At 38.1% G+C, this 13,118-nt stretch overlaps 1 protein-coding gene across 2 annotated transcripts in view; it reads right to left on the bottom strand.

Annotated features, from left to right (window-relative positions):
- Positions 1-10,969, bottom strand: part of slc9a3r1b (SLC9A3 regulator 1b) — a 33,111-nt gene extending 22,142 nt beyond the window's left edge. For both annotated transcript variants that reach the window (XM_022666203.2, XM_022666204.2), the window contains exon 1: positions 10,335-10,969. In XM_022666203.2, coding sequence (XP_022521924.2) covers positions 10,335-10,814 — 480 coding nt within the window. In that variant the 5' untranslated portion in view covers positions 10,815-10,969. The remainder of the gene's footprint in view (positions 1-10,334) is intronic.
- Positions 10,970-13,118: the final 2,149 nt, after the last annotated feature.

Raw genomic sequence — 13,118 nt, 5'->3', positions numbered from 1 at the left:
AAATTGAAAAAAATGGTCCACAAGAAGGCTCCGACCTGCAAAGCTGATCTGGCAACTGCTATCAAAGAGAGTTGGCACCAAATTGATGCAGAATACTGTTTGTCACTCATCAAGTCCATGCCTCAGAGACTGAAAGCCGTTATAAAAGCCAAAGGTGGTGCAACTAAATACTAGTGATGTATTTTGAATCATCTTTTGTTTATCTGTTTTTCATGATTCCATACTTTTTTCCTCAGAATTGAGTGATTCCATATTTTTTTCCCTGTGGTTGGTCAATAAAAGTAACATTCACTGACTTCCACAATGTTTTTTCTTCATTTCTTTGAGTGTTCCTGAAAGCCAACAAGTTGCACTTTGGAATGACCTTATTATTGTATCATGTTTTTGATCAGAGTTTGTTTTACAGAATGAAATGTCTGAAGGAGTGCTCATCCAAGACTGGTGATTCCATAATTTTTGCCAGGGGTTGTAGATGTATATGTTATCTACTAAACTAAGCAGTGTATTACAAGTTGTAACTCCAGCTCTGGGGTGTGTATTATTGGAGCAGTGGGATTTTTACTGTATAACAGGCTTGGCTTAGGCTAACTTAGGCTATACTGTATTCCGTAGGACTTTAAGCACTGTTAAGTCCGATGACTGATTGCTATTTTTTTTACTACAATAACGGCTAAATAATTAATAACCACCACTACTTACCACATACCTTTAAACCTTTGCCAGCTTGCCATCTGCAGTTGTGTTAAAATCTTGCTTAAATCCTGACATGACCATTAGGCGTGTGCCATATCGTATCGTACACGATAATATCGCCAAAAGTTTTAAATATCGTGAACGATATTATACCCTAAAATATCGTGCCATATCACCCATCCCATTTCCCATTATATATCTACTAGAGATAGATTATATCTGTCCAGTATCATTTATTGTACTTTAATCCTGGATATATGGAGATATTTGGAGTGCATTATTATTATTACCATGACATTCTAGATCATTGACTTCAATTACGAATCTGATAAAATTCTTGTATTTTTTAATATATCACTTAGGGGTGTGCAGTTTTAGATTGTATGCAATAATAAAATAATTTTATGTTCTTGCAGTGTATATTGTATTTTTGAAATAATTTTTTAAAAAGTGTTTTGTCATATCGCCAAGAGTATCGTTATCGCGAAAATACCATGAAATATTGTGATATTATTTTAGGGCCATATCGTCCACTCCTAATAACCATATCATAAACATGTCATAACAGTAATAAAGTAATTTAGTGTCATGATGTCAAACATACCACATAGTACTGGTTATGATAATTATCAGTGATGATAACATGGCACTGTAATATTACTAGGCATTAACTTATAATAACATAGAAGATGACATGTTTATGGCACAGTTATGTGAATGTTATGTAGCTGGTAGTAAAATGTTAGTGCAGCTGTTTCTTTCTATAAAGTCCAAAGTCTAATCACAGTCAAACACATGACCTGCAAATGATCAACCTCCATTGTTACATTCAGTGTTTGCTCTTGAATACCCATTCTATGGCAGCTAGTCAAACACTGGGCATTCTATGGTCTTTTTATTATGTCAATAATGTACTGAAGTCCTCACATGCACAACAAGGCTCTTTGGATCATACGCACATACACTGTTCTGGCACTACAGTGAAGCTGAAAACCTACAGCTAATGCTTTGAAACATTACACAATTCACACTGATATAACTCGTTTTTCAATCTATGTTTGCTGGCCATTATACTTTCCCTGACTGCTCAGATGAAAGGTGTGTACACGCATCATCAAAGTGCATTGCCAAAAGTGTGTTCAGAGGGAAGGTAAAGTTTGCAAGGAACAATAAACCATTTTTAGACCAAATTTAGACTGATTTAAGCAACAGAAGTAGTATAATACATGTGTATTGCAACATGCCAGACATCTCAGCATGGAGTTACAGAGATTCCGAAGGGTGTCCTGTGAGAATCCATCCCATGCAGCAGGGTGGGGTGTTGATAGTGCATCCAATAGCATCCCACACATTATCAATATGCTGGTCATGGCATAGCATCTGTGTTTTAAAGGCAAGTTTCTGAGACTATAGCAGTTTTTGTAAGAACATTGTCCCGTTGGTTTAGCCCACTGGAGTAGGTAGGGTCACTTGATGACAGACCTCATTAACATAATGTTGGGCTGCTAAAGTGCCTGTCATGAATGATGATTTGGCATTATCTGAAACTGCACCCCACATCATGACATCAAGCCTTCTGGTCACAAAACGCATGACAACAATCCTTTAAACTCATTGCTGATCACGGTGCCTCCACACACAAATTTGTTGATTTGTTGGTCACCAAGACAAAAGTAGGGCTCATTACTGAAGATGACCCTTCTGGGTAAAACTGGTCTTGTTGACGATGAGCATATACAGCGTAGAGTTGCACGGTGTACCGAAGGTTCGATTCTTTTTCGATACTACGTCATCACAAACGATTCGGTTCTTTAGCGTTCGATGCTTTCGATACTGTATATAGCCCAGTCACTAGCTTCAAATGAGTCAAATTAGTAGGCGCGATTTGATTCAGTTCATAAGAAAACTGATTCACACCGCAGCAGTCGGTGTGGCAGGATTCAGATAAACTTAGTGTTCTGAACAAATGAATCGATTTACGTGTGAATCGATTCATTTGACTCGATTGAGAGCGACACACGCACGCGCAAGCCAGCAGAGCAGCAGCGAGTGTAGAATGGCGACGGCTAAAATAACAGATGTCTCTCGTCCGCGACTTGTGGACAAAACGGGCGCGAGGAGTGAAGTGTGGGAAAATAGTCTGATATGTATGCATCTGTTTTTTATTTATATTTTTATTTTTAAATAAAATAACGAAAACTGAAAGTGAAACTAAACTACTTTATTTATTAGCGCTTTTTTCACTCCCGCAGTTGTACAGCGGGGGGTGTTGTGCCGATTCTGTCCGCGAAGCGGGAGTCGGATTCAGTAGCGGATTCGGCACAAGCGCGGCGGCACCTCGCGGTCCGCGGTGTTAGTTGTAAGCGCTCGCGCTAGCCGCAAAATACGACAGAAAACACTGAGGGAGCTGCAGACTTATGTGTGGGACTAGAATATGAGCACGAGGAGATAAAAGAGAACCTTTACCTGTGAGTAGCTCACACCAGAACACGCAAATCTCTCTCTCTCACTCTCGCTGTGTCTCTTTCTTTGTGTCTCTATCTGTCTCTCTCTCTCTCTCTCGCACGTGAACGCCTCCGCGTTTGACCTGCAGCACTGTGTTTAGCTGTTCTTAAAAATCATTTTAATTAAATAATAGTTCTATGCTTCTATGTTACAGTGTTATTTAACATAATTCTGATCATATTTCGCTCATTCATTTAGCAGACAAGCACCCTGATCTCTACAAAAAGCTGAGAAGTCGACAGGTTAGTGGAGTTAGTCAAGATACACTCTGTCTGTAGCTTTACTAATATTTACTAGCGACTGCTAGTAAATCACGTTAACACGGAGAGGAGTGTGCAGGAGTTTTGTTTTGGAACCGTGGTGAAACATGAACTCAAGATGTTCACGTTTTCGCGTTTCCATCGCAAATCTGTGGTCTGTGGTCAGGCACGTAGCCTGCTTGATCGTTACACTGAACATGGGCTTATTAAAAACGGTAAACGGTTGATTAATAAAACGGAGCAGTGAGTGTTAAAATGAACATAACATTGTAATGTTCTTCTGTCTCTTTATTTTCCTTATTCAGAACTTAACTTCTGCCCGCCCGTCAGGTTCACATAGTCAGGCTACCATTACCTCTGGTTTTAGTTTTAGTTTTTAGGAAGTGTTTAGATAATTATGTTATAGTTAAGGTTATAATAACGAAACTTGTTTTTTGTTCAAATGTTTCATTTTAGAATAAAAACGTTTGCACCGATTGTTCAGTGTTCAATCCAGTTCAGTCAAAAATAAACATTTTATGTTCAGATATTTTTATTGTTTTTTTTTCTTCCAAGTATCGTTTTGGTATCGAGAATCGTGATACTACAGTTGGTATCGGTATCAAAGTCAAAATTTTGGTATCGTGACAACCCTAATACAGCGTTAGATTTATTTTCCCTTTACTCTGCACTAACTTTGGAATAATGCTAAATACAATAAATAACCATCATTTAAACTGTCAGCTAATCAGTGCTATTTAAGCAACAAGTTTGACAGAATTTTAACGAAAGGGCCTTTTTAGCTTTTAATAGAGGTCAATATAAAAATATATATATATATTGGTAAAATTCAAACTATGTAAAAATAAGAAGGACACAAAATGTGATTTGGCATGTCAGCAAAACATATAAACATTTATAAAATAAATCATTTATAAAATACCTGAAATAAAATAACTCAGTCAGCCGCTCTGTGCTGTAAAGTTTGATCCAGTGTCTAATAGATGCAGTCTGAATCACGGTGGCGTCATTGATCAGGGTGGAGATGCTAGTCTATTTCAGGCTAACTACAGAGTCACTTCCTTTTAGGCGCTGTCTTGGGAGGGCACTTTCCTTTCTCCCATTGTCAGGCGGAATTTGTGAAACCGGAGTAGAATGGCCTGAAGAATGGAATTCAGCACTGTGACCGGATCCCCTAGAGACAGTCTCCCCAGTCGCCTGGTCCTCTCTGACTGACCACCCTCTACTCCTGACCCGTCACTGGCAGACTCAGACAGAGTCTCCCCGCCTTACCCTGGCATCTAACATCACAAGTATGCCAGGAAACACAAAATATACACACACACTAACACACACGCATACCCATGCTTCTCCCTGAACTTCAGATATCTTCGTCTTCAGGAAGCTGTGTTTGTGCAGCCACTCCACCCAGTGCACTACAGCCTCACATCATCTATACAAACTGCTCTTTTATTCTAATCTTTGTTTGGTATACTCACATGTGTGCATGTCCTCGAGGATCTCTACTTAAAGGGTGTGATGAGAACATAATAAATCATTCCAGGAAACAATGACATTATAGCATCCCTCCATCATCTTTCCAGTGTGTATGGAAAATACAGATCTTACTAGTAGAAATGGAACAATATTCCTTTTTTTTCCGATACCAATAACAAAACTGACCCTGGAACACTGAGTGGGATAAACACTTTACTTAAAAGACCCATATCCCACAGTTGTGTTTTCTTTTTCCCATGCGGTTCACTTATGTGACCAAAAACAGCCTTTTACCATTTTAACCCTTTAACATCCTCAACAAGAAAAAGAAAAGGAATATTTTAGTTTTTTAAGACAACAATAAAAATGTTTTTCAAAGAACCCAGTTCTTCAAGATATACACTTATATTAAATGTTTGAGATGAAAAATGTAAAATCAAAACACTAAACATAAATAAAAATAATAATAAAACGTGTGTTTTTGAAATTACTAATTAATATTAATATTAATTTAATTAATTTAAACCTCTGAAACAATAGTGTGTTTAACATCAAACATTTACCAACAATAATCCACACTATTGAAAGACACAGTAAAATATTTTGGATTTTTCAGCCTAACGTCTGCTGATTGGTAGAGATGGCACAAGGTTGGCACCTTTTTCAGTAACATACTCAGACTGTGCTCTAAGAAAAGGTTGATCAGAACTTAAAGGGTAACATGGACAGTTTCTTTTCAGACTGTTGTAGTACTGAATGAAACACAGTCTAAATCATTAAGGTAGGTAAAATTAGTTTAAAATCAGCTGAATTACAGTCATTAGAAATACTGGTTGCTAGTATATCTTCTTTTCAGGAGCGACCTCTGGCTTTTATACTGCTCATATCAACATCAGAATTATATTGCATTGACTGAAATAAAGAAATACACTACAATACAAATTCTGGTGACCACACAGACTTTTTTTAATTGTGTAAGTGACCAGTAGTGTGGAAAACATCAGCTAGGCCTGTTAATAATTACATTATTAACTATTGACATTCGTCCTGCAAACGTGCAGCAATACAGGGTCATCTCATTTCAAAATTCTTTAAATGCCTTATATATGCATAGGTTTAAAGCATATGTAGCATATGTTTCTCTAAAGATCTCAAAGTACATTTTTGGCATTAATGCTGTTCTACAGAAGTGTGGACTTGTTCACAGTATAGAAACAGTCTAGATATAGACAGTATAGACAGTCTTTATCTTTGATTTGGAGCTCATCATTTCTTCTAAAACAAAATATTGGGCTTGGAGATCATAGATATAGTACAGAACTAAGGATTGTGTTCTTGCTTTCTATGCACTAAAATTCCTTTAGGATTATTTAACTTGTTATTGATATTATTAACCAACAAATGCATGATCTGGTGATCCTCTGTCGATCTCTCCTACTCAAAGATTCAACCTTTCATTATAATAATTTCTTACTATTATTATTTAGTAGTCCATTAAGCCTAAACCTAGCCATAAATGGGCCCTACCACAACTTTATTTGGCCTGAAATGCAGAATTGGCTTTTTTTTAATAAATAAATTGAGCAGACACAACAAGAAATATCTACTGTCAAATAAAAAGAAACACTGCATTTTTAGGACACTCATAAACCAAAGGTTACATCTTCACTTTGCCACAGCTATATGTCAGTACTATATTTTTTAACTGACTCTTAAGTTTAATTTGTAATGCACTATTATGCTGTATACTGAGCTAGTATTAATGTGACCAGACTAGTACTTAAAAGTGCTAATAATTATAAATAATATATGATTATATAAAAAGGAGAAGGCCAGCTATTTTAAAATGATGCTTGCAGTAGCAATAAACACTGCTAAAATATAGAGGTGTAAGCTTTAAAGCAGGGCTTTAATATCTTCAAATCACCAGACTATGTGTACATACATGACAACACAGCCTTGATTTTAAATTCAATTCAGAATGTGCTCACCAGCTTCCCCTGCACTCTGTTCACCTAAACCATTTCCTTCACTGAACACTGCCCAACAATCATAGGAGGGAAGGGTCCCTCCCAAAGCATTCACTCTTATACTAACACAAACAATGTGCAAACACACACAGTATAACAAAACATCAGCACTGTTGTGTAAGTTCCTTCAAGATCTTCAAATCTGCTCTCTTTAATACAGAGTTTTAAACGTTATTCTATTTTTACAATCCGAGTTTACGATTTCAGGAAGAATTCTTTGCTCTCTGCACTTAAAGGCAGTATCTGTGGCAAGTTTAATGCCAAAGGGAGTGGTCTGTTTCGAGCCGTGCTCTTTAATACACGTCTTTTATAAGGCTGAGCAGATTAGAGAGCTTAAAAACATTTGTGACTGCCATCTAGTATATATATATGTATATATTTAAGCACCACTTTGTGGTGGCTGTAATAAAAATATGTATTTTTTCTTCCAATAAAATACTGCACAAATAGAATATGCACAAATATTCAGTGTGACAATATGGGGAAAAAATCAATGCTTTATTTCAAAAGGTATGTATACTTTCTATAAATTTAAGGATGAGGTTTGAGGATTTGAATTAAGTGTGCAGAAGTGTACTCATTAGAATATCTATAATATAGGCAAGCAGTTTTCTTTCCTTCGGAGCTGTACTGAATTAGAAAATTAATCATTTGATTCTGTACAAAACAGTGCCGTCTGAATTCAGTGCAAAACAACTGTAGCAATACAATAATAGGGACATATAATATAACATAAATAAATTCAGTGTATTTTTTTTTTACCAATATTAATCTAAGAGGCTTGTATTTAATGAAACAGTACACTGGCTGGTTATACTCCCACAGTTCATTCTCTCTAAGAAATTCTATTCTTCAACTGTAACTGACACTGAGTCGGTCAGTCATTATCTCTCCCGATGTTAGCAGTCTTTCAGTTTCAGTCTGCATGTGCCGCAGTTTAAACCACAGTACACAGACCACACCAAGCTGTTTCACAGTAATGTGTAACAGGTCCATAAACAGAAACCACTGTGCTAAGTGAGGCATTCTGGGTATTTCTGTGATGGTGGGGACTGGAGGCTGAAAAAGAGCTTGGGCTTTAAACAGGCACGGTCACCATGGGGAGCACAGCTGTTTTGGAGTTGGACAGCCTGAGCTTTGGGGCATTAAAAAAAATGGACTAGCCACTGAAAAACACTGACAAAGCTTGTTTCTCATAGAATCTAACTCGTTTATCAAACTATGATATCCTTATAACAACAACATTCCCACAAATGGCACATGCTTAATCTATTAACAGAAATCCATTCCTGCATTTCAATCATTCCAAAATGATGTTGGGGTAGTTTAGGGAGATAAAAAAACACACGTGATTTACCATCCCTCCAATCCCTGGGTAAGGTATATATTTTGGCAAACCATGTCAAGCACCACAATATATAGTTCTATTCACAAATGTCAAATAAAAGCAAATACAAAAAAGCCTTATGTTAACCTTGTCTAGAATCAACTTCTCTTGACTCTTGGCATTTTGAATGGGCCATCACACACTGGAAACATGTACTGTGGTCCCACAAATCAATGTTGCATATATTTAAGGAAATAAATTATGCTGTGAGCTCTGGACCAAAGTCAGACCAACTCAGACTCTGTCATTGTAGGGGTGTGTCAGTACACTTCTGTGATGCAGAGTTAAAGCAGAAAAGTACACAGAGCTGCTTTCAGGATGATATGTTTGCCAGAGACGTCCATTCATTTTTTCAACTAAAAAATGCAAAAGCACATTCTTCACACATTACGAAGACATGACTGCGGAAGAGGAAGGAACGGGTACTGGACTGGCCTCCATGCAGTCCTGATCCTTCCTGTTTCTTCCTTGAATAAATACTTGAAAAGTGCATGTTCTGTCAGATTGGATGAAATGTCATCATCAACTCTCTTGATGTTTGATAGGGGTTTAATCTGGGTTTTTATTGGGCCACTCTAAAACATTACCAAACTTACCCTAAAGTTACTCCAGTGCTGGTCTGCCTGTATGCTTTGGGTTACTGCCTGACTGTGTTGCTGTCTTATTTGAGTGTATTCTAAAGGATGTTCCTGTATTTGGTGGCAGGCCACTGTCTTGTCAATCATCACCTGCCATCTTCCTGCCTCTAAAAAAAAACAATATAGTATGATGCTGCCACATTTTGTATTAGCCAGGTTATTTGCAGCCGATTTTGTGGGATGTTTGGTAGTTTTACATATTCATACAGACAGTCAAAATCAAACTCTATACTTTCTTGCTTACTAGTAACACATATATATATAATACTATTTGATAATGTATGACATTAATACAGTTGTTTGTTAATTCCCCAGTCATATGTGTATTTAACTTGAGTTAAGAACATCTTTCAAGAAATACGATCTGTAGAAGGATATTCATTTCCACATTTAAACTCACATTTAATGTTTTTAGACATAAATATGTAAATGTTGCTCATTTGTCTGAGTTAAACCAATGAATTGAATCACTCTTTTAGGGGAGAATGCAACAAAGTTGTTCTTAAAATTCTCTCAGTTTAGGTTTACAAATATCTTTGGGAAACCTTATTTTCTTCCAATCCAAGAAACTGTAAGAAAACACATATGTGTCTATACACACATTGAAAAGAAACTAATAAACTTTGTTTGGGAGCTAGTTTACTGCAAACTTTACCTGCAAATACCTCTCAGATATAAATGACTCATTATAAATGACGGTTTATATTCCTAGTATAGTACCTTGAAGTAGTGGAATACATGAACATTATATAGATATTTTCAGTGTCTTGTTTTAAATGTCAGAATTGTACAAATGAAATGTAGTGATACTTTGAGCTTGTTAATGGTGGAAAGCATAGCAATGTCTTTGCATTGTTGGGAGCACTGCTGGGAGCATCGTCTAAAAGTGCTGTAAATGCAGGGGGAGAATGAAGATGTGCATTACAACCCAAGTCCTTTTCACACCTGATTTAAAACTACAGACAGCAACACAGTTTTGTTAATAACCTAGTAAACTAGTGACAGTCTTACAATGACTTTCATTATAGTTTTATTTGTTTTTGGCACAGTGCTATATATAAAGTCCTACCTAATACTTATCTTGGCTTAAATTAAATAATAACATTAACCCATTAGGAATGAACAGGTAATTGTTTTTAAGTGGTGGTTAAATTAGTTGTTTTTTAATAGTGGGTGTACACTTCAGGATATCCCTTCAAATCGCTCCCATTTGACTTTCTGGTTGTTGAAACTTTCTGTAAAGTTGTTTTCTGATCGTGTCTATAAGCTTAAGGCCATTCAGACACGTTAGTACTGAATATTACAGATATTATGACCGTTATAAGCACAGTAATACCCCGTGTACCTGTTCGGAGCTCGCGGAGCTGACTCTCTCCTCCACAGGACTGTGCTTCACCCCTCCGTTCTGCACGAGCTCCGGGGTGGACTCTCTGGCGCCGCCGTTAACCTCCGCAGCCTCGCTCTCCAGCTCCCAGTCCGCCACCGGGATCCCCTCCGTCACGTACTCCCTCAGACACTTCAGCTCGTGCTTCCTCAGCAGCTGCTCCGTGTCCATGTCCACCACCACCAGCTCCAGGCTGCCTGCGGTCGCGCGGATCCGCGATACGACCTGCTGGTGACTCTCGTTCTCCACGTTCTCTCCGTTTACGAAGACCAGCCGGTCCCCCGCGCGCAGACCCGACACCTCCGCGGGAGAGTCCGGCTCCACCAGCCGTATGAACTGGCCCGTCTTCCCCTTTTCCCCGTGCAGGTGGAAGCCGTAGCCATTGTCGCCTTTCTCCAGAAGGCAGAGTCTGGGTCTCAGAGTGTCCCTCAGGCTGGGCATGGTGCTGCTGAGTGAACGGGTGTTAATGAGGTGCGGAGACTGAAGCTGAGGGGCTGTTAGGTCAGGTTTGGCCGGCTAGGGTGAAGCTCGCTGCGGAACATTGAAGGGAGCAGTCGGGATGACAGGTTCTGGTTAACTGCGTTTAAAGTAAAGTATCTGTCCAAAACCAAGCGGAGACTCCTCCCACCAGACCCGGCCTCCTCCTCCTCCTCCTCCTGCTCCTCTTAAATCGCACAGTGTCCGCCTGGCTTTACTGCCTCTCAACAACATCCTGCCCTCAGGTTCTCCCACAGTCCCTCTTGCTGGAAACAGAGCAGCTCCAGGAAAGTTCAAAACTTCAGTGAGTTTTCAGAAGAAAGCAACCTTTCGATTTTCATAGGCATCTGTAAAAACTTTCTAAACTTGGAGGGAGTGCATTCAGAGCTCCTATGGTTGAATGGCTAAAGTATCCTTTAGAGTGCCCTACTTGTTGCATCTTCCACACTGCAGCAGGGTGTCAGTGCTACAGTTTTATCTTTTTTAAAGATAAATATTATTTATCAATAGAATACTTTTACATAGGAAAATATACAAAACAATAATATATATGCCCAAGATAGTTTTTTTTATCATTTAAAAGACAGAAAGTCCTGAATACTAAATTTTATAATACATAGTAACCAAACAGTTTCTTTTTTGATCTTAAGAGAGAATTATCTAAAATACAGAAAAGCACAGTTTTTGTATTATCTGATTTATGTATTTTATTTTTGTCCATATTTGTTTAGATCTATCACATTCAAAGAGGAATTTGCTGAAGTCAAACAGATGCACTATGAATGTGCAGTCTTCTCACTAGTACTTTCAACTTTCCTGTGCAGCTCAGTACTGAGAGCTAAATATCTATTTTATACTGTTTAGCAGTACTGTACTGACCTGTGGGGAGGTAGTGATGTAGCTACAACGGAACACAAGCTTCTCTACACTGATAAAGCACCCTCCCTAAACAAGCTCAGGGGAAGTAACATAATAAATCCATGTGCCATCATCAGTGTCCCTGGTCTGTGTGGTGGCAATATTACAGTCTGTGGAGCCATTATACCACTCTTGATCCCTACAACACTGCCCACATCATCACCTTCCCAACACACGGCACTCCATACCCATTCTCCATCACCAGTCGGAGGGACCATGGCTGTCCAGCTTTGTTGTTGTCGAGGACAATGTTAATCCTACTGGGCTGATTACGTACAAAGCTATTTTACTTATTTCCTGAAAGAATTCCCCTCACAACGGGCCTCCCCTGGGTCAACCAAAGAAATTGAGTCCACATGTTGAGCATTATACAAGCTGTTTTTTACATTGTGTCAAAATGTTATCTTCAGTTTTATTTTGTATTGTTATGGTATTGTATTTTAACTTCTATTATAAGGTAATATGAGCTGTTAAATGATTCAGTTTTAAATTAAGTAGTAATTGAGGTAAATATCTATAGCAAAGTAATCAACCCACAGCACTCAACATTGTCATGAGCCAGTAGTTGTTAGTTTAAAAAAGGCCTGAAGTGAAACATTTTTATAAAAATACTCTGCAAAATTAGTATAGACAAAACATAGATTTCTGTATTTCTAAAACAAAAATAGAAATTGGCTACAGTAGTAAATTGAAGATATACACAAGGGAAGGAAGGACATGGGGATAACAATGGGAAGTAGACAAAACAACAGGGGTCAGTAAAATAAGGTATAATGACACACCCAGCATCTCTAGATGCATAGGAGAAGACTCATGCCAAAATATAAATAAAGCCAATAAAAAGTGTTAAACATAGCCCCCTAAATACACCTCCCCCAAATCCCACAGGTGCTTAATTGGGTTTATGTCTGGAGACATACCATCATATTTTGGGCTAGTTAGTGGTGTAAAAATACTACCATGAAGCCTAGTTTCCAAATGGAGGGGATCGTGCTCTGCTATAGTCACAGTACATGCTGGAATTAAGCCCCGCATTGCTGGAAATACTCATACAGTCCCAGACTATAACCCTAACACCACCTTGTCTTAGTACTCCTCACCAGGGTGTTGTCATTCTGGACAGTAGGGGTAAGAATCACAGGGTATATGACTATATGATATTGTCCCAATACACTGCACACAATATCAATGATATCACGATACTGTGATTCTGCAATACTCAATAAATTGCAAGACAATTCTACACAATATTCACAACATCTTTTTTACAGAGGAGGATAAAATACGTCTAAATAAGCAAATACCAGAAATGATGGATTTTTATGTTGTCAGACAGTTTCATAAAATTTG

Source organism: Astyanax mexicanus, chromosome 19 (genome assembly GCF_023375975.1).
Source record: "Astyanax mexicanus isolate ESR-SI-001 chromosome 19, AstMex3_surface, whole genome shotgun sequence".
In the NCBI taxonomy this organism is placed as follows: domain Eukaryota; kingdom Metazoa; phylum Chordata; class Actinopteri; order Characiformes; family Acestrorhamphidae; genus Astyanax; species Astyanax mexicanus.
This window is presented reverse-complemented; position numbering and strand designations above follow the sequence as displayed.